Source organism: Petaurus breviceps, unplaced genomic scaffold (genome assembly GCF_028583685.1).
Source record: "Petaurus breviceps papuanus isolate PSGF00001 unplaced genomic scaffold, PetGlider_PUasm1.0 126, whole genome shotgun sequence".
NCBI classification, from domain to species: domain Eukaryota; kingdom Metazoa; phylum Chordata; class Mammalia; order Diprotodontia; family Petauridae; genus Petaurus; species Petaurus breviceps.
Window position 1 is genome coordinate 35,398,328 of NW_027185655.1, and position 27,217 is coordinate 35,425,544.

Genomic DNA, 27,217 nt, shown 5'->3' on the forward strand with positions numbered 1-27,217 from the left:
TCTCTCTCTCTTTCTCTCTCTCTCTCTCTCCCTCTCTCCTCTCTCTCCTCTCTCTCTCTCTTCTCTCTCTCTCCCCTCCTTCTGCCACAAATAAACCATTTCAGATCACAGTTGTTATGAGTTAGATTCAGTCTAATGGAAGTGTATAGTTCTTATTAATTGAAATTTTTTAACTGATAAGAAATTGACTTATTTTCCCTTATATAAAAAAGAACATCAGCAAGTTATTTCTTGGTATTTTAATATTCTGATGCCACCCCCCACTCCTCAAGCCTTTTGTATCTTTTTTGCAAATACTTGGAGAGAGAGAGATATGTATGTTGTTGGCAGTCTGCATAGGGTTGGGGGGAAACCTCTCCAGAAGTTCCCAGTGACATCATAGGCCTTACCCAAATCACCCTTCTCTTACCCCTATCTTCCCCCTACCCCATACTTTAAGATATGTGATGTGTTTTCCTCATAGCAACCCTGTGAGGTAGATAAATATAAGTATTAGCCTCATTTTATAACTGAGGAAGCCTGAACTCACTGGGTTCAGTGTCAGGCCCACAACTAAAACCAGCCGTATGAGAAGTTGAATAGAGTGACCAACTCCCCTTTCATCTGCCACCTCCAGAGAAGTGATGGGCAAGACATTCTTTACTTTTGGAAAAAGGATTGGGACTATTTATGGTCCAAAATTCTAGCGCTATACTTCATGTGGTCAAGATGGCTAGATTTTTGTTCTCTAATGCAGAGGCTAAAAGGGTATTCTGAGAAAGAATTTTACAAGGGCTTTCTTTAACCTTGCAGGAACAGTTAATAACAAAAGACTTTTTTCAGACACTTTATTCAGTGTCTCTTCATTGCCCCCAAACCTGTCCCCAGCCCATGATACATAAGGGGTAGTTTGTGGCATAAACATTAAGGTGTGTGAAAAGACTCTCTGTTAGGTTGGAAAACTACCCGTGAGCACTTTCTCCAGTGGAGACATCAGAAAATTCCATGTCTGTTCTCCAGCTTCATGAAACCCCACTATCTTTGTGACTGAGTTTCACCACCTGTAAATTGGTCTTGGGCTTTTGTTTTTAAATTACTGTAGTATTTGGGCAGATGGGTCTGTAGGTCATTAAAATAATGTGGAATTTGAAGTAATTTTTCAACTATATATTGATAAGAAAAACCAGATAATCTGTCCTTTCACCCCTAACAAAAAGGCAATGTGAATATCTTTTACCTTTTATCTTTTATCAGAATTTTATAATATTTTATCAGAGCTTTTGTTTTTTATTGACAAAGTATTGTGATTATCTGACACTTTTTTCTTTCCTTCTCCCCATAAAACAGGATAGCCCTGGATTTATTGTAAACCGTCTCCTTGTACCATATCTTATGGAAGCAGTCAGGATGTATGAAAGAGGTAATTTTCTACCCTTTATTTTGCAAAAGGCTAACATTGCCAAACTACATGTGGGACTGCATTCCTGGAGTCAGTCTTAGTGTTTATCTTGGGAGACTAGGGATAGTATGCATTGTACTTGGGGTCACTGATGAGCTGTGTGACCTTCTTGGAGTTATTTAAACTCTGCGGGCTGTAATTTCCCTATCTGTGACACTAAGGGGCTGGATTAGATGGCATTCTAAACTTCCATGACCTCCACACTCATCCCATGCAAAGGCTTTTGGTGTGTTCATAAATGTCTCATCTCTGTGATCCCAAACACCCAGATTTCTCATGCTGACCATAACCTCTCCCTCTGCCTCACTCCTCTTAAACCTGTTCTTCATATTCATTGTGAGGTCCATTCTCTGCCTTTGTAATTGTTCTCCCAGTTCCTCTCCTTTTACCTCAATTCCCTATCTTTGCAGTGTTGCCTTTTGAACAAAATAAACGTATATTATTTAAAAATTATTTTTATTTATTTCACTAAATATTTCCCAATTACATGTAAAAAAAATTTAACAATCATTTTTTAAACTTTTGAGTTCCAAATTCTCTCCTTCCCTCCTACCCCTCCTTACACCCTGAGAAGGCAAGCACTTTGAGATTATACATATGAGGTCATGCAGAGCATAATTCCAAACAAAATAAAATAAAAATAAAAATAATTTTAGACTTGAATATTAAAACTTAAATACATAAGAAAAGAAAAAGAAACATTATAAACTTAAATATAAAATAAGAAAAGGAAAAAAAAACAAATGTCATGTGCACAGCAAAATATGAGAGGATTCAAAATATGTAAAGAATTTTTTTTTTAAAGTATGCTTCAAAAATTGTTTTCTACACGCAACTGGGAAATAAGATATACAGGCAATGGGGTATAGAAATCCATCTTTCCCTGCAAGAAAGTTAGGGAGGTCCAGGGGAGGATATAAGAGAGAACAGATTGAAGGAAGGGATATTCAGTAGGCTCACTATCTTAGGGTGGGGTGGGGAGAGATGGGGAGAAAATTTGTAACTCAAAATCTTGTGGAAATGAATGTTGAAAACTAAAAATAAATTTTAAAAAATCAAAAGAAAAATGTATGCTTCGATCAGCATTCAGATTTTATCAGTTTTCTCTCTGGGGGTAGATAGCATAAATACTTCAGAATTGTCATTGAACAAAATAAAGTCTTTGATCATCCTTAAAGTATTGCTTTTACTGTGTACAGTGTTCTCCTGGTTCTGCGCATTTCACTTTGCATCAGTTCATGTAAGTCGTCCCAGGTTTTTCTGAAACCATCCTGCTCATCATTTCTTTTTGTATATAGAGATCCTTTTCCATTTTCTTTGATGTTTTTGGGATATAGACCTAGTAGTGGTAATGCTGGGTATGCACAGTTTTATAGCCCTTTGAGCATAGTTGCAAATTGTTCTACAGAATAGTTGGAGTAGTTCACCACTTCAGCAGTACATTAGTGTCCCAGTTTTTCCACATCTCCTCCAGAATCTGTCATTTTTTCCCTTTTCTTTCATGTTAGCTAACATGATAGATATGAGGTGATATCTTAGAGTTGTCTTAATTTTCATTTCTCTAATCAGTAGTGATTCGGAGCATTTTTTAATGTGACTTTCGATAGCTTTTATTTCTTCTCCTGAAAACTACCTGCTCATATCATCTGATCATTTATCAACTGGGAAATGGCTCTTATTTTTATAATTTGGCTCCATTCTTTATATAGTCAAGAAATGAGACCTTTATCAGAAAAATTTGTTGCAAAAATTTTTCCCACTTTGCTGTTTTCCTTCTAATTTTAACTGTATTAGTTTTGTTTATGCAAAAAAGCTTTTTATTTCACGAAGCCAAAATTATCTCTTTTACTTCCTGTGATCTCCTTTTTATCTAGTTTGGTCATAAACTGTTCTCTTATTGATATATCTGATAGGTACATTTTTCCATGCTCCCCTAATTTACTTATGATATCATTCTTTATGTTCAAATCTTTTATCCTTTTTGTGTGAGACGTTGGTTGATGCCTTAGTTTCTGCCAAACTGTTTTCCAGTTTTCCTAGCAATATTTGTCACATATTGAATGCTTGGATCTTTGGTTTTATCAAACACCAGATTACTGTGGTCATATACTACTCTGTATTGTATAGCCAATCTATTCCAATGATCCAACACTCTATTTCTTAACCAGTATCAGATTGATTTTGGTGATTACTGCTTTGAATATAGTCTATAATATGGAACTTCTAAGCTACCTTCCTTCACATTTTTTTTCCACTAATATTTCTTTGATGTTCTTGACCTTTTGTTCTTCCAGATGAATTTTGTTACTATTTTTTTCTAGCCCTATAAAATTATTCTATGGTAGTTAGATTAGTATGGCACTAAATACATAGATTAGGTAGAATTGTCATTTTTATTATATTGGCTTAGCCAACTCATGAGCAATTAATATTTCTCCAGTCATTTATATATCTTTATTTGTGTGAAACGTATTTTGTAATTGTATTATTATATTCCCTAGATTTGTCTTGGCAGATAGATTCCCAAGTGTTTTATATTGTATGCATTTAAAATGGAATTTCTCCTTCTATTTCTCCCTGCTGGGTTTGTAGATAGTATATAGAAATGGGTTTATTTATAGATTTATATTTATATCCTACAACTTTGCTAACATTGTTGATTGTTTCAACTGCTTTTTTTAGTAGGTTTCTCTAACTATGCCACCTGCAAAGTAAATATATCATCTGTAAAGAGTGATAGTTTTGTTTCCTTATTGCCTGTTTTTATTCCTTCAATTTCTTTTTCTTGTCTTATTGATGTAGCTAGCATTTTAAATACAATTATCAAATTACAGCAGTGATAATGGACATCCTTGTTTCACTCCTGATCTTATTGGAAAGGCTTCAGGTTTATACTCCTTACAGATAATTCTTGTTCTTGGCTTTAAGTAGATACTACTTTATTATTTTAAGAAAGGTTTCATTACTTCCTGCTCTTTCTAGTGGTTTTTAATAGGAATTGATGCTGTATTTTGTCCGTCTATTTTTTTGCATCTGTTGACGTTTTTATTGTTATTATTATTGATATAGTCAGTTTTGCTGATAGTTTTCCTAGTATTTCTGGTGTAAATCCCACCTGGTATATGATTCTTGTGATATATGTGTAATCTCCTTGCTAGTATGTTATTTAAAATTTGTATGTCAGTATTAATTAAAGAAATAGGTCTATAGTTTTCTTTTGCTCTTCCTGGTTTAGGTGTGAAAACCATATTTGTGGGGGCGGCCAGGTAGCACAGCGAGTAAGAGCACCAGCTCCAGTGTTGAGAAGACCTGGAGATCGAATCCTGGGCTCAGACACTTAGCACCCACCCAGAAACACCTGGCCGTGTAACCTTGAGCAAGTTACTTAACCCCAATTGCTTAGAGGCGGCCAGGTGGCTCAGCAAGTAAGAGCACCGGCTCCAATGTCGGGATGACCTGGGGATTGAATCCGGGCTCAGATACTCAGCACCGCACCCAGAAATAACTGGCCATGTAACCTTGAGCAAGTTACTTAACCCCGATTGCTTTAAATAAAAAAAACCAACACATTTGTGTTATAAAAGGAATTTTCCTATTTTTCATATTGTTTTTATAGTATAGGGATTTCTTAAGTGTTTAGTATTCACTTGTGAATCCATCTGGTCATGGGGCTTTTTCCTTAGGGAGCTCACTGATAACTTGTTCAATTTCTTATTCTGAGATAGTGTTATTTTGTTATTCTACTCCCTCTTTTATTCATCTTAGCAGTTTATATTTTTATAAATACTCACCCATTTCATTTAGATGCCAGTTTTGCTGGCATCTAATTTGGCAAAATAAATCCTAATAATGAATTTCATTTTCATTGTTTCCATTCCTTTACCCTTTTAGTTTTTGATACTAATAATTTGGTTTTCTTTCTTTATAAAATCAAATTAACCAAATGGTTTATCCATTTTATTGAGTTTTTTCCCCTCCAATAAAACCAGCTCCTAGGTTTATTTATGAGTTCGTTTTTTTTTTTTTTTACTTTCAATCTTATTAATCTGTCTTTTGATTTTCAGGATTTTCATTTTTGCTTTAATTGAGGATTTTTAATTTGTTGTTTTTCTAGTTTTTTTTAAATTGCACATCCAACTAATTGCTCTGCTCTTTCTCTCTTTTATTAATGTATGAATTTAGAGATATACATTGTACATCCCACATATTTTTAACGTCATTCTCCTTAATGAAATTATTGTTTCTATGATTTGTTCTTTGACCCACTCATTTTTGGGGATTAAGATTATTTAGTTTCCAATTAGCTTTTAGTCTATGCTTCAACAGCCTGCTATTTAATGTAATTTTAATTGCATTATCATCTGAAAAGGATGTTTTTCTGCATTTAGTTGTGAGATTTTTGTGCCATGATCAGTTTATATGAATGTGCCATGTCCAACTGAAAAGAAAGGTATAATCCTTTCTCTTCCAATTCAATTTTCTCCACAAGTCTATCATATCTAAGTTTTTTAAGAGTCTATTCATCTCTTGACTTCCTTCTTATTTATTTTATTGTTAGAATTATCTAACTGAGAAGGGAAAGCTGAGGTTCTCCCTACTAGTAATTTGTTTTTCTTTCATTATTTGAACACTTTTTCATATTGTTGATAGCTTGCTTTTCTTCTTTTGGGAACTCTACTTTGCTGACTTATTTATTTGGGAATATATTTTATTCTTTTATACCTGTAGCAGTTCCCTAGATATCTTGGATATCTTTGCATTTGCCAAAGAAATTTCCTATGAAGATTCCTCTCCTCTCTCTCCAGCCTTTAGCTGTCTTGTGCAAATTTTTTAAAAATTAATTTTGCTTGTGCAAAAGTTTTTCAGTTTTATGTAATTGAAATTGACCCTTTTATCTCTGTTAACCTCTGTCCATTGTTTAAAATATTAAGAATTCTCCCTTCTATTTGCCATAATTGTAAAATTATATTTCCTTCAACCTTCTCTAATTTTTGGAAAAATTATGTAACTCTTTATATATTTACGTCATATCAATTTGTGACTTGTGTGGTGTGTGGTATGAGTTTTGGTCAAAACCTAATTTCTGCCAGTCTCCCTTCTTTTTCCTCTCCCCCTCCCCTTTCCTTTAATTATTATCTTCTTCCTGTCTGCCCTTCCTTCGTGGCCCTGTCCTGGACCTCATTCTATTCAGTCTGTATACTCTTTTTTTAATAATTTCTTTAATTCCCATGGGTTCAGTTATTTCTATGCCAACTGCCCTCATTTCTATATATAGCAGTTGTGAGGAGCTCAGATTCTGCATATCTGCAAGAGAGCTCATCCTGTTCCTCCTCCAGATTTCCCTCTTTCTTTTGAGGGCACCCCCATCTTTCCAGTCCCCTAGGTTTGCTATCTCGCTGTCTTCCTTGATTCTTTCCTTTCCCTCACCCCTTATATCTAATCATCAGACAAGTCTTACTGCTTCTACCTTCATACCATCTCTCATTAACATGCTATATCTTCTCTAGTCCCATAACCTCTCCTCTACTTCAAGTCATTACCACCTTTACCCTGGACTGTGGCAGTAAACTCCTAATTGGTTTCCAGCCTCTTCCCTTTCCAAACCATCCTCCATACAGCTTCCAAATTGACATCGCTAAGATACAGACCTGGCCATGTTGCTCGGCTACTCAGATATCTTTAGCATCTGCAAAGTCAGAAATCTTCAGAATCTCGAGGCTACAAAACCTTCATCTTTGTGCTAAAGACCTTCCGTAATCTGGCTTTCACCTTTCTTTACAGTCTTGTCTCTTATTACTGCACTTTTCATTTCAGGCAACTGACTTGCTAACTGCTAACCCCATACACTGTGATCACTTGTGCTATAAGGGACATGGTGATAGGAATCAGGAAGACCTGAGTTTGCATCTTGCCTCACATACTTGCTAATCCTATAAGTTACTTAACCTCTCGGAGCCTCAGTTTTCTCATCTGGAAAATGGTGTGATGATGATGATGATGATGATGATGATGATGGGTATCCCACAAAGTTTAGAGAATCAGATGAGATAATGTATGTAAAGTACTTTACTGCCCTTAAAAGCTTTAAAATCAGGGGTTCTTTTTTTTGGAGAGGGGAAGGCAGGGCAATTGGGGTTAAGTGACTTGCCCAAGGTCACACAGGTATTAAGTGTCAGGTTTCTAAGGCCGTGTCCTCCTGACTCCAGGGCCAGTGCTCTATTCACTGTGCCACCTAGTTGCCTCAAATATCAAGGTTTCTTAACAAGAAGTCCATGGACATATTTCGGGGATCCATGAACTTAGGGGAAAAATACATTTTTATTTCAATAAATCTGATATCCTTTGTAATCCTCGTGTCTTATTTGTGCATTTAAAAACAATCTGGAAAAGACTTTAACAGACTCCAGAAGTGTCCATTATACAAAAAAAAAAAAGGTTAAGAACCTGTGTTTTCTATGAATTTCAGATATTATTCCCATTTCCCACTTTCAGGCCTTTGCATAGGTGGTTTCCCATATCAAAAATGCTGCCTCTCATTAGCCTTCCCTTCCTTTCACGCCCAGTTCAGGCGCCACCCTCCTACGTGAGGTTTTTCCTGATCTCCCTCCACCCCGAGTTGTTAATGTTCTTTCCCTCATGAAATTACCACAAAGTAATTTAATATACATTGCACTTTTCTGTGGCGCTCCAGTAGAACATAAGCTTAAGGAGGAGTTGCTTTTGGCTTTGTATCCCCAGTGTCTAGAACTGCGCCCAGCATACAGTAGGAAATAAATGCTTGTCCAGTTGAAGGGTCTTCCCACTTGAACATCCCATGGGGTTCTAAGGACTCTGTATCTGCCCCTCTCTCATTGCTCTGTTACCATCTTTTATCAGTGGTCCTCTGGAGCTTGAGAAGCTTCTTGAATCACTCCTTATAGATCAAGAAAATAGGAAAGATCCTTAGTTTACCTACCTGAGAAATAGACAGCTTGGGGGGAAATCACCCAGAGTGAAATGAAATGCTTCCTCCCACTTGTCCCTCCCCCAGTTCTGGGAAGATAACTATCATGTCTGCTTCAAAGGCAAACATGCTTTAATTCGGCTGGATAAAAAGCAGCATAATTGTTTTCAATTACTCCATTCACAATTTCCTGCTCCTGAGAATGTCACTTTTGAAACAAAACATTTTTAACTGGCACTTCCTGAGAGATGAAAGCACGTTTGCTTTTATGAAAATCTTTTTTAAATATCAAAACTTTTGCCCCTGTTTTCTGGAAGCAATTGCTTCACTTTCCCTCCAAGATCAAACCAACATTCCTGTTTATCCATCAACAAATATACCTAATTACTCCTCAAAGGGAGTGAGAAGCAATTTGCGCTGTCTTGAAAGACAGTTTCTTTTAATAAAATACTCTATTTTCGAATAAAGCATGTGGGTGATCTTCTCCTTATTAGTTTTATTCTCACAGCAATATTCTGTCACTTAAAAACATTTTTAGAGATAGTATGTCTCCGTGTAAATCATAAGAAGTTATTCCCTCCTCCTCCTTTTTCTCCTTCTTCCTCCTCCTTCTTTCTTTTCTTCCTTCTTTCCTTCCTTTCATTCTTTCTTTCTTTCTCTTTCTTTCTTTTTTCTCTTTCTCTTCCTTCCTTCCTTCCTTCCTTCCTTTCTTTCTTTCTTTCTCTTTCTTTCTTTCTTTCTTTCTTTCTTTCTTTCTTTCTTTCTTTCTTTTTTTTTCTTTGTCTGTCTGTCTTTCTGTCTTTCTTTCTGTATTTCTCTCTTCTTCTCTTTCTCCTCTTCCTTTCTTCTTCCTTTTTTCTTCTCCTTTCCTCCTTTTCCTCCTTTTTTCCTTCTCCTCCTTTTTTCTTTAAGATTCTCTTCCTCCTCCTTATTTTTTCTCTCTCTCTAAGTTCTAGAAAGCATTTTAGGCCAGAGGTTCTTAATCTATTTTTTTTAAAATATCACAGACTCCCATGGCGGTCTGTTGAGGTCTGTGAACCACTTCTCAGAATAATGTTTTTAAATGCATAAAATAAAATATATAGGCTCTCAAAGGGAGGTTTTGCAAACCTGAGGACTACAGGTGAGGAATCTCTAACTGGTACCAAGCCCTCATTTTGCACATGTACCAGCTTGGACCTAGGCAGGTTCCCCAGGGCCTGCACAGCCAGTTTTTGCTCCAGTCAAGATTTCGAGTCTGCATCTTTGGCCTCCCAGTTCACTGCTGACTTGGTCTCTTTCCTTGCTGTTTTTACCACCCCACAGTGCCAGTGTGGGGAGCCAGCACTCTGTGTACAGACTAAAGAGGCAGCATGTGGCAGAAAAGCCAGGAGTGGTGGTCTGGCTGGCTTCCAGAAACTCATCCTTGTTTTGTACTTGATGTTGTCATTGTTCATGCCAGCTCTGATGTTTGCGGTGGGTCCTTATTTCCCAGCCGTGAAGGCGAGGAGAGCCCCAGAATTTCACTGTGGTCTGTAGCCTGATGCATATCGTGGGCTAAGTACTGATTGGTTTTGGAACGTCTACACCGGACTGTTGTGCAGACCCTGCAAAGTAAGCGGGTCTTGTGGCGTTGGTGCCCACTTGATATTAGTGGCCAGGGCGCAGGAACTCTCAGATATCTTAGTCGCATCGTGAGAATTTTGGTAATTATTCGTGACATGGAGTTGGGAGAGGTTGCCAGATGTCTGTGTTCTATTTGCCACTCTTGTGATTACAGCTGGGAGAGGGATGGGGACTTTCATTGGAAAAGGGAACTCCCCAGAAGAAGAAACGTTCTCTACCAACACAGGTAGAGACTGCCAGTTAGTCTTAGAGTTGCTTGGGGGGCATCAACACCCAGACTCCCACAGCCAGAAGGCATCGAAGGCAATATTTTAACCCAAACTCTGAGGCAGGCTTTCTATCAACTGTATCACACTCATAACCTCTTAGCAGTGTGATTTAAGTAAGAGTAAGTAATTAAGTAAGTGATTTAAGTAAGAGCAAAAATTGAGGTGCTAAAGGGATTGCTGCACCTTAAACTTTCCATATGAAAATGTCACCAGCCCAAAAATCTTACCCACAAATCATCCTTATCACTATCCAATGCACTATATAAAGTGAATCAAACCTGAAAACCCACTTCCTCCCTCTCGGTAGAAAGGGTGGGGGAGTATAGGTACAGAATGTTGCTTACATTGTCAGAATCAGCCACAATGCTGGTTACTTTTTCTTTATTTTACTTTCTACTCACAAAGGGGTGAATAAAATAATTAAAATAAATAATGAAGCAGCATTTTTTTTAAAGAACAATGAAGAAGAAGAAGCCAAGAAGACCTTAACATTCCCTTTAGAATTTTTCTATTCAGCAGCTTTCCTATTCAGGACATTTTCTTTTTTCCTAGTCATTTATTAGACTTAAGATTTTCTTATACTTGATTTCCTGACTCCATTTCAGAGAAAAGGGACAATTTTCTGTCCTCCCAGATCAAAACAGTATCACATATTGGGGGTGCAAAATGAATGAAATGAGATACCATCAAATCCAGTATTGTCTTGGAATAGTTTTAGGATCTTTGTGTGCCTTTTGGCTGGGAGCCATCAAAAGCTTCTATAATGGAGATGTCTAAGGTGACGTTTGCTCGGCTAGCTTCTGGCATAAAATTTATCCAGCAGCTAAGTGGTACCATAGCGCACAGAACACTGGGAAGACCAGAATTCAAATGGACACATACTAGCTGTGACCCTGGGCAAGTTACTTAACTTGAGTTAACCTCAGTTTCCTCAGATGTAAAATGAGAATAATAGCACCCACCTTGCAGGGTTCTTATGAATATCCGATGAGATAATATTTGTAAAGTGCTTGGCACACAGTGGGTACTGTATAAATGTTTATTCCCTTCCCTCCCGAACTAAGCAGAGTAGAAGGGTTGTAGGAATGGTTGAAAGATGACAGTAATTGAGATTGAACCTTTTTCTCTAGGGGATGCATCCAAAGAAGATATTGATATAGCCATGAAGATGGGAGCTGGTTACCCCATGGGCCCATTTGAACTTCTGGACTATGTTGGTCTAGACACCACCAAGTTCATTATGGATGGTAAGAAGTCCTTAGTTTCCTTTTCTTTCCCCCAGGGGAACTATGAACTACAGCCTACCTCTTAACAACAAAGACTTTAAGAAACTGAAATGATAAGGGATTTATTTGGGCGATCAGTACTACTGAAGTCATCTCCCCTTCTTACCATGTTTCAGCTTGAGAGTGAAGTTAATAGGTGCCAAGAGAGAAGAAAGTGTCTGTATGATCGTCCATCATCTCTCCTTTAAAAAGACATTCCTTCTCATGGAATGAATCTAGTGACCCTAGCAAAATGGTCCATTATGGTCATGCTTGGAATATTACTGTTGACTTCCATAAGATGGATCTGAAAGAGAGAATGGGGGAGAGGAGAGAGCCTCGATATTGGACTTGGAGATTGAGTCTCCTGGCTTATGACATATTGTCAGCAGCAAATTCAGTTCTTTGAATATATGTGATGGAAAAAATATAGATCCATTGGTGAGAGACCTTTTTAATCAAACTTCCCCAATGGCCTCCTTATAACCCAAAGAGTATAGAGATATACTCTGCGTACTATAGATAGATAGATAGATAGATAGATAGATAGATGGAGTGAAACAGCCCAACCAATAAATGAGAAAATCTTAAGTCTAACATGGTTAGAAAATAAGATGAGGTCCTGAATAGGAAGGCTGCTGAATAGAAAAATTTTAGAGGTCTTTTTGGCTTTTTTTTTTTTTGCTTGCTTTTTAAAATTTTTGTTTGGTTCATTATTTATTTTTATTATTTTATTAACCCTTTTGTGAGTAGAAAGTAGAGAAAAAGTAACCAACATTGTGGCTGATTCTGACAATGTAAGCAACATTCTGTACCTATACTCCCCCACCTTTCTACTGAGAGGGAGGAAGTGGGTTTTCAGGTTTGATTTACTTTATATGGATAGTGAAAAAAATGATTTGTGGGTAAGATTTTTGGTCTGGTGACATTTTTTTTAAAGCAATAGGGGTTAAGTAACTTGCTCAAGGTTACACAGCCAGTTATTTCTGGGTGTGGTGCTGAGTATCTGAGCCCAGATTTGATCCAGGTCATCCCGACACTGGAGCTAGTGCTCTTGTTGTGCTACCTGGCCGCCCCCGGTGACATTTTCATATGGAAAATTTAAGGTGCAGCAGCCCCTTGGCATAATCATTTTAGTGTCTGAATTTCTGTTTTTACTCAAAGAACTGTCCTTACTCTTCAGATCAGAATAGCACCATTTCTTCCTAATATCAGATATCAGCCAGCACTCCAGGAATACAATACGGTAATAGCAAGGATGATCTTTAATGGCAGGCCTTTGATTTCCTCTCCTCTTCTCATTAGGGTGGCATAAAATGGATTCGAAAAACCCATTATTCGAACCCAGCCAATTGCTAAATAAATTGGCAGAAGAAAAGAAGCTGGGCAGGAAGACAGGAGAAGGTTTTTACAAATACAAGTGATACCCTGGATCTCTTAAGTGGGAGGAAGTCTCCATCAGCAGGCTGGCCATCTCAAGAGCCCCGTGGGAATGCTGTTTGGACAGAAGTTCCCTCACCCAGCCTGCCCTGATCTTTGTGCATTTTAATGGTTATCTGTGTGAAGATTATTTTGCACTCATTACGTAAAAACAAATTTCTCCATTTGGGAACTAATTTTTTTTTTCAATCTGTCTCAATTTTTCTATAAGCTTGATGCCCTTTGTGCCTTGGAGCACATGATGCCTTTGAATCTGTTCATTTTCTTGTGAAATTATATGCCTATAAAGAAGGTGACACCTTTCCATGTCTTCTCCTAACTAGTTGGGGAATGCATGTACTCCTGGTGTCTTGTGGGGTGGAGTGTGTGTGTGTGCGTGGATGTTTTAAGCTGTGCTCACTCTGAACCAGCAGGTGGCAGTGTGTACCTGGCCTTTTAGGGGACCATGTGCCATAACTTGCCTGCCTTATGGGTTTCAACATGTTCCTAGCATCAAATCTGAAACAATCTGACCAGACACCAAAGAGTATGAAGTTAGGTTTTGATGCGACCGTTTTTCTGAAGAATTGATATTGCACTTAATGGAGAATGAGTACCATTTTTCTGGATTTCCTAATTACTCACTTTTTACTCCAACCCTTTTGGAAACCACTATATAGATTGGATTTAATAAAAATATGCATTTAAAAAATAAAACAAAATTTAATAAGCTCAAGTAATGACAAAAGTATAGTTTGGTACTTTAAGATAAACACTCTGTGCTTTTTTCCCCCCAGAAATGGCATGAGGGTGGGGATTGGGACACAGGGGATAATTCTGGTCTAAATCTTCATGTGGCTGTCATTTTCATGGGTTCTTTTTCCTTCCCATTATAAAAAGAGATCACTGATTATTTAAGATGGATGATGTCAGTTTCTTTGAGTAAAGGAATCTAGGTTTCTTTTAATAATTCTTTGAAAAGATATCTTCAAAGATACAGAATGTTCATATTGGAAAAGATCTTAGGCATTGTCTAGCCCAACTCCCTCATTTTACAAATGGTAAAACTGGGGCCCAGAGAAGTTAAGTGATTTGAGCAAGGTCACACAGCAGAGCTGGAAATTAGAACCGGAGTGATGGATGACAAGATAAAATGCTGGGATGAAGCTGGGAAAAAAAAAACAAACAACAACAAATAAACCCACAGGCCTAGTCCCTCCTCCCCAGAAGTCATTGTTGGATTATATATTGGGTTAAAAGTTCAATGCTAGGAAAATGGGAGAGGGGAAGGGAACTTTTTTTCTATAATCACACATTATCAAAAAAAAAAAAAAAGGAATTCTTTCAAATTAAAATGAGCACGTGCCTATGTATATATATATATGCGCACATATCAATCTTCAGTGTGTATGGGTATATATGTATGTATATCATTTGATGAATGTGCACTCAGAACAGTCTAAAGAAATTGAAGCTTCTCTGAACGTTTTTATAAAATGTTTCCTAAGAAAACAAAGGAAACACCTGTATAGCTGCCCCTATTTCCATTTAATAAAGGTTAACCATGTGGTCTAACAACTCTGGTCTCTTGGTTTGTTTTTTTTTTTTTAGGCTGGTTCTTGACCTTTTTGCTCAATCCTTGGGCAGAGGAATGTGCTTTTTCCTCCCCTTCAAAGGGATTAGTGGAAGGCTTCTGGGTCTGACTGTCTCAGCTTAGTCACCAAAGGATATGGTGCCCTGCCCTGGATACTGAAGGGCTTTTCATAAATCCTGAAGGCCAGGAAAGGGCAGCTTAGGAATCTAAAAGCCAGGTTCTAGAGACCCGGACTCTGCCTAAAATGGGAGAGTATGGGAGGGGTCATGCTGACTTTTCATCTGGCTGAGGATAAATGCAAGGCCTGGGTTCAAGAAAGAATCAAATTCTTAGAATTCCCGTCTGTGTAGCTTTTTTAATTCACAAAATCTCAGTTGTAGAGGTAGGAGAAAAGTTTCTACAGCACCCTCATTTGATGAGGAAACAGGCTCCAGAATTTAACACGGTGTCAGAATTTGTATGGTGTGTCCTCAGTTCTCCAAGAGGACCACAACATCTGGGAGGTGATGTGGTGACTTGCAAGTGATTGAGGCAGGGCTGTATAAAGTCACCAGCCTCACTTTCTCATCCAGAGCCATGTGGGTCCAGTGGCCAAAGATAGATCTGCCTTTGACAAATCACATGCTTTTTCCTTCTATACATCATAGTAGAAGGAAGAAAATCAGTTCTGGACAGTCTCTCCCATCTCTGTATTTCTCTCCTGGTTCTCTGGTTGCTCCTGCATGTCATGCCCTCTAAGCTGGGGCATGCCCCGAGGCTCTCTCTTGAACCCTTCTTACTCTCCACTGTGTCAGCGATCTCATCTGCCCCCATGGTTTCAATGATTCAGATAATTGCCAGATTTGTATACCTAGGCCCTTGTCTCTCTCCTGTACTTTAGTCCTAACCGCCTCTCGGACCTCTCAAAATGGATGTGTCATAAGCATCTCAAACCCAATATGTCCAAAGGAGAATTCATTATCTTTCTTTGAAAACTCCCTCCACCTTGCATACTTAACTTTTTCTGTCAAGAATTCCACCATCAGGTCCTCCAGGCTCACAACCTCAGTGTCATGCTTGATTGGCACCCCCACTCAGGTGCCAGATCTTTTGACCGATCCATTGACAGACTTTTTGTTTCTGCCCTCATAGCATCTCTCCTATATGTCCTTTCTACTCATACCACCACAGTCCTAGCTTAGGGCCTTATCACATCTCACCCAAACTATTGAAATCACTTTTAGCTGACAATTTATCTAGCTGATTCCCATGAGCCAGCTGAATATCTCTCTATTGCCTTCAAGATCGAATAAATCAGTCATTGAGTACCTACTATGGGCTAAGGCATTGTGCTAAACTCTGGAGCTACAAATAAAGGCAAAAGACAGCTTGGTTGTCAATGGGTCTGACTGTCTCAGTTTAGTCACCAAAGGATATGGTCCTCTGCCCTGGATACTGAAGGGCTTTTCATAAATCCTGAAGGCTATTTTAGTGGGGGAGACAACATGAAAACTTTGTACAAATATATATATATATATATATATATGCATTGTATATAATAGATAAATATGTAGCTGGATAAATAGAACATAGTGTAATGGAAATGCAAATTTAAAGATCTTCCCTGCCCCTAGGCTAAAGTGCACCTGGAGACTGGGGTGGGAGGCTTGTTTTTTCAGTAGATACTTCTTGATTGGCCAGTGAGTCAATAAGGTTGTTACATTCTCTGAGCCAGGAGAAGGCTATATAAGCCCTGATGTGTAGCTTTGTTTTGGGACTCACTTTGAGAAGTGTTCTGTGATTTGATCTGAATTCTGGGAAGCCATTGTTGAGAGTCCCCCGGCTTTGAAAAACCCAGATTTGGAAACCCAGATGTTGACTGGGTATGGATGTAATGGTTGGACAGTTTGGAAAGCTGTCTACTTGATCTGTTAATGTCTTGATAATTCTGTCTGTATATTTTGAAGTTTGGGGTGCTGACCTTTTTCCCCTGAACAAGGTAAACGATATATGTCTGACTGATTAAAGTAAGCTTGTTAACCCATTTTGAGTTGCTTTCCTTTAACAAAGCAGATCCAAGAACCTGTATGGGCGGCAAACCTTGAGGACGCTTGGGGTGCTTGCTGCTAGTAGTAGTAGAAGGAAGGCCCTAGCAGTAAGGGTGATGGAGAAAGGCCTTCTGTAGAAGATGGGATTTTAGCCAGGATATGAAGAAAGCCAGAAAAGTTAAGAGGTGAAGATGAGGCGGGGAGAATATTCCAGGCATGGGGAACAGTCATTTAAAATGCTTGGAGTAAGGAGATGGAGTGTGAGGAATAGCAAGGAAGCCCACCAGTGTCAGAATACATGGTGTAAGAAAACTGGAAGGGTAGGAGAAGGCCAGGTCATGAAGAACACAGAATTCCAAGCAGTATTTCGTATTTGCTCCTACAGGTGTTGTTAGGGAGCTGCTGTTTATTGACTAGGGAGATGATAGGGTTATATCTGCTTTTTAGGAAAATTAATTTGAGAGCTGAGTAGAGGACGCACTTGAGGTGGGCAGACCCACCAGCAGGCTACATCCCTAGCCCAGGTGTGAAGTGATGAGGGCCTGCACTAGAGTGGTGGTGGTGTCAGAGACAAGGAGGGACATATTTGAGAAATGTTGCAAAGGAAAAATCAACAGGCCTTGGCCTGGAGTTGGAGGAGGGGTGGGGTATTGAGGAAGTGGGGAGTCTAGAATGATTAGCCATAAACCTGGGGTGACTGGGAGGGTGGTGGTGTCCTACACCTAGACAGAAAAGTTCAGAAGGGGGGAAGGAAAGATGCCAAGTTTAATTTTGGACATACTGAATTTAAGATAACTATGAAGCATCCAGTTTGAGATATCTAATACACAGTTGGAAACAGTAGCGATATTAGGACTGGATAAGAAGATCCAAGAATCATCACCAGAGGTGATAATTGAATCCATGATAGCTGATGAAATCTCTAAGTGAAATAGAATAGGAGAAGAGAAGAGGGACCAGGGTAAAGCCCTGGGGGAAACTCATAATTAGTATCTTCATCACCTGGATAAAGATACAGCAAAGGAAACTGAGGAGTGGTCAAACAAAGCAAAGAACCAAGAGAAAGCAGTGTTGAGAAGACCGAGATCCAAGATGGGCAATGAGAAGAGGGCAGTGGGCGTCATCAAAGACTGAAGAGAGATCAAGAAGAATGAGTACTGTGAAAAAGCCATTAGATTGGGCAATTAAGAGATTGTTGGTACCTGGAGACAGCTGTTTCAGCTGAATGAAATCAGAAGTTGAGAATAGGAGGAAAGGAAGTGGAGGGACCTATTGTAGATGGCCTTCCCAAGGACTTTAGCCACCAAAAAGAAGAGAAATGTGGAATAATAGCTAGTGGGATCAAGTGAGGGGTTTTTTAGAATGGGGAAGATAAGAGTATTTTGGTAGATAGTAGGGAACCTACAGATAGTAGCTAGCATACAGGGAGAGCCTGAAGGTAAGTGAGAGGGTAGGGATGATAGAGGGGACCATCTGCTGGAGAAAATAGTCTGGAATGAGATCCCTTGTGCTTATAGATGGATTTGTCTTAAGGAGAAGAGTCACCTCTTCATGTGAAACAGGGGTGAAGTTGGAGGTAGAGGCAGAAGTCTCCTGTGTAATATGAGATGGGGAGGAAGGGAAAAGAGGGAGCTCTTATCTGGATGGCCTCATTTTTTTTTCCGTGAAATATGAGCAAGGTTCTCAACCAAGAAAATGAGGAGGAGGGAGAATCTTCAGAGATTTGAGAAGGGATGAAAAGGTTTGGAAGAGCTTCTGTGGTGAGTGTGATGGTGAGATAATTCGGGAGGTAAAAAAGGATTTGCCTTGCCATAGTGTAACCTGAGTTAAAGTTGTACAACATAAATTTGTAGTGGACCCAGTCAAAATGGTTTAACAATTTTCTCCAGCTATGTTCATCAGCACATGTCTAAGAGTGAATGTGTGGTAGGAATAATGTAAGGCTGAGACTTGGCAGAGCAAAGGACTCAAGAGGTTATAGTGTACAGTTGACCTGTTTCACCAAGGGGTCAAGATAGGGAAGGGAAGAAGGTCTTGCTGGTCAAGGGTGATGATCTGGGAAAGAATTGAGAGGTCAAAGGATTGATGGTCAAAGTGAGGTGTGTTGTAAGGCAGAGGGAGAGGGAGAAAACCAACAGATTATGCTCAGATAAAGGAACTTTAGAGCTGATGAATTCTTTAGAGTGGTGTATTGCGGGGTGATGGCAACACCAATTAGGTGTGTAGCTAAGGTGGAGTGAAGGGGTGTATCACCTGAAATGAACAGTTGGAGGAACTGTGAATAAGGACGTTTGAGGGACAGCAACATGTATTTTGAAGTCCCCTAGTAGCAGGGCAGGATTTCAGGTGGAGGGAAAGATTTTGAGTGAGGTCACCAAACTCATTGAGGAAAGAAGCAGAGTGTCTTAGATAGATAGACACACACATACATACACATACACACATATACATGCATACATATATATGCACAGACATACACACAAAGACAGAGGAAAAACTGGAAATGTTTTCCAAATTCAAAAAAAGTGGGGTTGAAGAATCTACCCATTTCTTGGCATTGCCCTTCTCTCCTAGAGATTTTGGATTTATTTCCATCACTGTTCTTGCTGTTGCTCTGTTTTTTAAAGAATAGCTATACCCCACCCCATCTCCCAATCATCTGGTTGGAAACCAGGATCAAAATTGCTGTGTGTGACCCTTCTCATCCTGACCTCAACCTACCTTTCTAGGCTTATGACTCATTCCTCTCTTTCAAAGACTCTTCATTCCACCTAGACTGTCTACTTGATGGTCCACATACACAGGATTCCGTTTCTTATCTCCATGCCTTTACAAAGGCTGTTCTCCATACCTGGAATATACAACCATCTCCCCTTTATCTCTCAGATTCCTTCAAAGCTCAATTCAAATACTCCCTCCTGCACAAGGCTTTTTCTGATTCCTACTCCTCTCAGATCCCCAGAAAATACTTTTTATGTTTCTTTAGTTGGGGTTTTTTCTTCTTGTTGGTTTTTTGGTTTGTTTGTTTGTTTGTTTTGTCTAGACCTGTGATTTAGTTTGGGAACCTCTTGTAAGGACATTTCCTCCACCAATTAAAATCAGTAACTTCTACAAGTTGTATTTATTTAGAGAGTTGCCTAGGGTACCAGAGAACTGGAATGACTTCTCCAGGGTCCCATAGTCAGTACAGAATTTCTATCTGTGTCAGGATTTGACCTAGGTTTTCCTGAGTCCTAAACAGTTTTCTATCTATCATAGAGAATGTCAAGTGTTTAAGGGTAGGGACTTTTTCCTTTCCATTTTTGTCTTTGCAAAAATCATCACTGATTAGCACAGAACTGGTCCATAGTAGATAGATCCTTTCCTCTCCTCCCCTTCCCTCCCCTCCCCTTTTCTCCCCTTCCTTCCTTCCTTCCCCCCCTTTTTTTTTTGCTTTTTAATTTTCTTTTTCTTTGGAGGGGGGAAGCCAGGGCAATTGGAGTTAAGTGACTTGCCCAAGGTCACACAGCTAGTAAGTGTTAAGTAGGTAGATTCTTCATAAATGCTTACTAAGTCAGATTGTACATTCAGTGCCAGGGAGAAATGGGATGAGGATTGATTAATTGGGGAAGCTGTGGAGAACAGGCCCAAATGTTGTAGGGTATAGTGCATGGCTTGGAAGTTAAGCTGTTGGACCTCCTGGCCCCAATAGTTGGTCATTCCATCTCTAGAGCCACTCCATTAGAAATCCTTTCCTTTAAACTTCTAAGGATGTCTGGTCAAAATTAATCAGAAGAAAATACTGACCTTGGGGAATGTTCTAATGAGCTCAATCTTCTGTCATATGGGTCAATTACATCTTACCTATCAGCAATGGGTTGTGAATGATTTAAGATAATAGGAAAAAAAATAACTCAGATTATAGAGGAGATACTTTCCCTGAGGTTCCCCCCAAAACATAAGGTAATTAGGGAAGGGGCAATGTATGGGATGGAAGAATGTGGTTCTAACCTTATGTATTTTTTAAATGATGGTAGGTGTGCTTCAAAAGATTTCATCTGCAAGATTCAGTTGTGGGAAAGTATTTGCACTCAGGGTGCTAATAAGCCACAGTTATTGAAAGTGATTGATTTGCTTTCATGTAGTTAGAGATTACTTCTCTGGGTTCTCACTAGGTAGAGGAAAGGCCCTGTTGGCAGAAAGCTATTATAGTCTTAGAAGATAGAGAAAGTCACACTACTGAGCATCACAGAGCCTCAGACCCATTGACTTTGGAAAGATAGTTACCAGAAGACTGCATCAGGAAGAAACAGCCTGGCCATAATTTAAGCAAGTACCCTTGGAGAACATTACCTGAGAATAAGATCCGTCAGTGTCTTTGCCTTCCATATAAAGAACCACCTGGCTCAGAAATGACAACATTTGGAGGCCACCTGACTCAGAAATGACAACATTTGAAGGCAGGGAAGAGGGGCTTTGGAAGCCACTGTCTGGGAAGGAGGACTTTTTGGAAATCCAGTTTTCTACTTGGATCAAAGCTTCTCAGCCAAGAGTTATGAAGGGTTTCAGCCTCAGGTCAACACCTGGGAAATGGTGAGGATACATACAGAGTATTCCTTTTCTTCTGCCATACTTATTCATACTAAGAACTTTTCATGTTTTTCCTTTTTTTTAATTTTAATTTTTAAAATAAATTAAAATCTATTTTCTCTTCTTCCTTTTGAGAAAATGACAACAAATGTCAGCTACAAACACGTACAGGAAAACAAAACAAATTTCCCCATTGGCCATGGCCACACAAGTTTTTGTTTCCTTCACCAGGAAAGGTAAGCAATCAATTAAGCATTTAAAAAATGTTTACTGTGTGGCATGAACTGGAAATTTCTTGTCTAAATGCCTGCTCTTCCTCTGGAATCTGTCTCAGGTGGAGTTTCACGCACTCTGTTCCAGTCTAACTGGCATCCTTAGTTGTTCTTGGAACACCATGTTCCATCTCTCACCAATATGTCTTTGCCCAGCTGGTTCCCTATGTCTGGAATGTTCTTCCTTCTCACTTTGCCCAGAATTAGAGCTATCATCTTTTGGAGTTAGTTTACATAATTTTGGCCATGTAAACATGTTGTATCTCATCTTCCTGGTAGAATGTATGCTCCTTAAGAGCAAGGATTTTTCATGTTCTTGGGATTTAGAAGGTGCATAATAAATGTTTGCTAAATTGAATTTGTCCCATTTGTTTAATAACCCATCAAATCCGTTACTACTCTCCTAGTCCTCAGTACAACAAAGCTCTGTAATGAACACACACATATACACTTTTTTTTTATTTTAATATTTTCTAATGTTAAGTGACTTACCCAGAATCACACAGCTATTAAGTATCTAAGGTAGAGCTTGAACTTGGGTCTTTCTGACTTGATATCTAGAACTCTGTCCTCTGCTGGAAACTGCCCTCCGGGGTAGATCTAAGCATACTAAATTCTGATAGTCTGAAAAGAATGTGATAGGCTCTTTTAGTTGCCAGACCAATCTGATAGAAATCTCTAATCCATCATATTGTAATTGGACTCTGAAATTCAATTTCTAAGGTGGGGCAGAGGAAATAACATGGTCTCTGGAACCAGATTTTGAGTTCTAATTTACCTCAAGCAGGTATATATTTAAAACAGGTATACTCTATCATTTTTCCATTTTGGTTTTTGAAAAAGATTTATGGCAATCTTCTTGACCACAAACTTTCTACAGATAGGCAAATGGTAATTGGTGAATCTTGAGCATTGGAAATGAGCTATGCCAACAGCTAATAACACTTCCTTTCAACTTGGAAAAATATTCATTGATTCAATAAGCATTTAAATGCCTACTAGTTGCCAGGAATTGAGTTAAGTACTCAGGGTTACCGAGCCAGAAAGGAATCAGTTCCTGCCCTCAGGGAGTTTGCATTCTCTTGGAAAAAGGTTGAGAGGGGAATAAGAAATATAAAGTAATTTCCAGTGCTCGTGGAAGCAGCCTAGTGACTAAAGGCATCAATCTTGTAGGAAGTGGCACTTTAGCCAAGACTTGAAGGAAGCTAGGTAATCAAAGGAATGTAGGTTAAAGGTAGTTCCTCAGCTTCCCCCCATTCCCCAATTCTACAGTCTCCCCATCTGTGATGTCTTTGCTGTGGTTATTTCCTTCACCAGTGTAGACCCCATTCACAATTCTCAATCTGTGTAAAATTTTTTTTGGGAAGGGTGTTGGTGATTATGTCTTTCCATAAACCTTCCATCCAAACCCACTAGAGATGCTGGTTTTTTAATACATGTTTTGCGGGTACCAGCTATTCATTGTATATGACTGATACATCACATTCTTAGATGGGAGATGGTACAGTGGATAGACCAAATCGGGAAGACCAGAGCTTACATCTGGCCTCAGACAATTCCTAGCTGTGTGATCCTGGGTCAAGTCATTTAACCTTTGTTTGTCTCAGCTTCCTGTAAAATGGGGATAATAAGAACATGTTTACTTCCCGTGGTGGTTGTGAGGACCAAATGAGAGAATAATTGTGAAGTGCTTAGCACAATGTCTGATACATAGTAAGTGCTATATAAATATTAGCTATTATTATTAATTTTTCAGTCGTTAACGCCAACTTTATGCCACTTCTTGGCAAAATCATTGTTGATAATGTACTGGTCAACTTAGACTCTTATTGTCTATGCAGGGACAAACTCCTCAAAGGCACTGGACAGAACACCCCATCTTGATGGATCTATTCAAGGTTCTATGACAGCAACATGAACCTCCAATGCAAGGACCCTCAGTTTGAAGGAGTTGTGGCTTCCCCTCTGTGTCTCTCTCTTCAACTCTAATCTGTGGGAATAACCCCCACCCCTCTTTTAAATCCCTTCTAGTCAAGGCATGTGGGATAATTGGGACACTAACGCATTGTTGGTGGAGTTGTGAACTGATCCAACCATTCTGGAGAACAATTTGGAACTATGCCCAAAGGGCTATAAAACTCTGCATATCTTTGATCCAGCAATACCACTACTAGGCCTATATATCCCAAAGAAATCAAAGGAAAAGGAAAAGGACCTCTATGTACAAAAATATTTATGGCAGCTCTTTTTGTGGTGGCAAAGAATTGGATATTTGAGGGGATGTTCATCAACTGGGGAATGGCTGAATAAAGTGTAGTATATGATTGTGATGGAATACTATTGGACTGTAAGAAATGATAAGCAGGATGTTTTCAGAAAAATCTGGGCTTCCATGAACTGATGCAAAGTGAAGTGAGCAGAACTAGACCATCGTGGACAGTAATAGCAATATTGTACAATGATCAACTCTGAATGACTTAGCTATTCTCAGCAATACGATGATCTAAGATAATTCTGCTGGACGTATGATGCTATTCACCTCCAGAAAAAAGAACCAATGAAGTCTAATGTAGATCAAAACATATGATTTTTTGCTTTTTAAATTTTTCTTGCTTCTTTCATCTGTTTTCTTTCACAAAATGACTAATGTGGAAATATGTCTGCATGATTGCAAACATATCATCTATATCAAATCGGTTGCCTGCTCAGTGATGGGGAAACATCGGGAGGGTGGCAGAGAATCTGAATCTCCAAACTGTAAAAAAAATGTAGGTTAAAATTGTTTTTACATGTAATTGGAAAAAATAAAATATTAAAAATAAAAGATGAACAGTTAATTTTCTTTAAAAAAATCCCCTCCAGTCGTACTTGGGGCCCAAATCCTTAGGAGAAATACTTTCTTAAGGAGAAAAAAGTGGGAGGGTAAACTGCTTGTGTTTGGAAGAAATCACCCAGAGCCAAGTTTCAAGAACTTTGATGCATGCATTTAGTCATGAAGGGGGCAGATTTTAGTTCTAAATAGGTGTTTAGAAAAGGGCAGAACTCAATTAGAATGTTTAAGTGGAGACCAGAGTGAGCATAAAAGGAGCCATGATATTCCAGACCAGCATAGGGGAAATGATGCATCTATGTAGAAAAATAAAGGGATGGGAATAGGGACTATACCTGTGATTTTATTTGTAAGGGAAACACGCAGGTGTGGAAATTCCCTCTGCCAATTCAGGTTAGTAACTTCTCTGCCCCACCTCTACATATACTGACATTCATACGTACATGTAGAAATTTAGATGAGACTTCAGACGTGTCTCATGGTTCAAAAGAATGCCAATAGACCTTGTCCTTGAAATAGTTATTCTCTCAAATCCCAAGTTCATCTCTTCCCCCTGGGAGATTGTCTTGGAGCCTTACTGCAGTTAGGTAACTGCATTTCTAAACCTGATTTCAACTCTACCACTCCAATTTAGTGAACAATGAAGAAATTGAATTTTAGGGTCCTTGAGGATATCGACTGCTTTATTTTTGACTTTATATCTCTAGCATCTAGGACAATGACTGGCCCCTAGAAGATATTTTTAAAATGCTTGATTAACTTATTTGTTTTGGGGTTTGGGTTTTTTTTTCTTTTTGGAGGGGGGAAGGTAGGGCAATTGTGGTTAAGTAACTTGCCCAAGGTCACAAGGCTAGTTTTTATGTTAAATGTTTGAGGCTGGATTTGAACTCAGGTCCTCCTGACTCCAAGGCTGGTGCTCTATTCACTGCACCACCTAGCTGCCAAGATTAATTTATTTGAAATATTGTGAGAACCATGAAGTTCTCAAGATTATTAACTTTATTTATTTATTATTATTATTATTTTTAAAAGCAATCGGGGTTAAGTAACTTGCTCAAGGTTACACGGCCAGTTACTTCTGGGTGTGGTGCTGAGTATCTGAGGCCGGATTTGATCCAGGTCATCCCGACACTGGCCCAATGCTCTTACTCGCTGAGCCACCTGGCCTCCCAAGATTATTATCTTTAAAGATGCTTTGACCAATGAACTGTGTTACTCTATGATACCTTAGGTTGGCTTTTGTTACTTTAATAGATTTCCTAACATTCTGGAAAGAAAGACCATAGCACTGAACATAATACATATTTCTCCTAAATTCTAGTTAAAAGACAAATTGAAAATGTGGAAAGGGTATGGAAAAGGAGCAGAGCAAAAAGTACAAGGTTGTGTGGCATAATAGAAAGTGAGCTGGATTTGGATTGAGAAGACCTACCTTTGTGACCTTAGGCAAGTCCCTGAATTTGTCCAGGCTTCAGTTTTTTTCATTTATAAAATATGAGCATCAGCCCAGATGCCATCCTCAGAAAACCCTTCCTTGATACTTTCATCCCTGCTAGATATTGTCCTATATCTCTTTTACCCTTTGTGGCCAAACTTGTTGAAAAGGCTGTCTTTACAGTAGGTACCCCCAACTTTCTTTCCTCTTACTCTCTTCTTAATTTATTATAAAATCTGGCTTCGGCTCCATCATTTCACCACAATGGTTCTCTCCAAAGTTAACAATGATCTCTTAGTTGCCTTTTCTCAGTCCTCATTCTCCTTGACCTCTCTATAGCCTCTAATATTATTGATTACTCTCTTCTCCTTGATAGTCGCTTATCTCTAAGTTTTCACAACACCATTTCCTCAGTTTCCTTTGCTGCTACTCATCCAGGTCATCCCTTCCAACTGGGTTTCTGTCCTGGGCCCTCTTCTCTTCTCCCTCTAGATTACTTCCCTTGGTGATCTCATCAACTCCCATGGATTTAATTGTCATTTCTATGCTGATGATTCTCATCATGTATTCTGCCCTGACTTCTCTGTTCGCCTCCAATCACACATCTCCAACTGCCTTTCAGATACCTCAAACTGGATGGCCAGTAGACAGCTTAAACTCAACACATCCAAAATAGAACTCTTTCCCTCTAAATTCTCCCCACCACCTACTTTCCCTATTACTGTGGAGGATAACACCATCCTCCCAGTCCCTCTGAAAGGAGGGAGTCATCCTCTACAATTCACTAACTCTCTCATCCCCTCCCCCAGGATCTAATTTATTGCCAAAGTCTATTGATTTCACTTTGCAGCATCTTTTCAATGTGTCCTCTTCTCTCTGACACTCTGGGGCAGGACCTGGGTCTTCCTTCTTCAAGTCTCTCCTCCCTCCAGTCTAAGCCACCAGATCCAATCATGTCATCCCCTACTCAACAAGCTCCAGTGGCTCCCTATCATTTACAGGATCAAATACAAAATCCTTTCCTTGGCATTGAAAACTCTTCATGACGTAGCTGCACTCTCCTTACCCTTTTAGTCTTCCTATACCTTACTTTCTGCTGAGTACTCTTTGATTCAATGACACTGGCTTCCTTGCTGTACCATGAATAACACACTCTGTCTCTCTGCTCCAGAAATTTTCTCAGGCTGTCTCCCATGCCTGGAGTGCTCTCCCTTCTTTTCTCTACCAGTCATCTTCTTCAACTTTGATCAAGTCCCAACTTAAATCTCATCTTCTACAGGGAACCTTTCTCAACCCCTTTTCATGCTAATGCCTTCTTTATTTTATCTATCATCTATCTATCTATCTATCTATCCATCCATCATCCATCCATCCTTCTATCTAGTCTGTCTCTATATGTATGCATGTATCTAGATGTATATATGTCTGTCTTACCTATCAATTGGTTGATCTATATCTATCAACCATCTATAGATCAGTCAGTTGGTTTGTCTTTCTATCTGTCGCCTTAACTATTTTCTATTTATCTGATCTATAACTTGTCTGAACATA

At 39.0% G+C, this 27,217-nt stretch overlaps 2 protein-coding genes across 2 annotated transcripts in view; one reads left to right on the forward strand and one right to left on the reverse strand.

The window, feature by feature from the left end:
- Nucleotides 1-14,517, forward strand: part of HADH (hydroxyacyl-CoA dehydrogenase) — a 58,350-nt gene extending 43,833 nt beyond the window's left edge. The window contains exons 6-8 of the mRNA XM_069094851.1: nt 1,327-1,399; nt 11,386-11,502; nt 12,826-14,517. Coding sequence (XP_068950952.1) covers nt 1,327-1,399; nt 11,386-11,502; nt 12,826-12,944 — 309 coding nt within the window. The 3' untranslated portion in view covers nt 12,945-14,517. The remainder of the gene's footprint in view (nt 1-1,326; nt 1,400-11,385; nt 11,503-12,825) is intronic.
- Nucleotides 1-27,217, reverse strand: part of PAPSS1 (3'-phosphoadenosine 5'-phosphosulfate synthase 1) — a 524,017-nt gene that overhangs the window by 489,870 nt on the left and 6,930 nt on the right. The window lies entirely within an intron of this gene.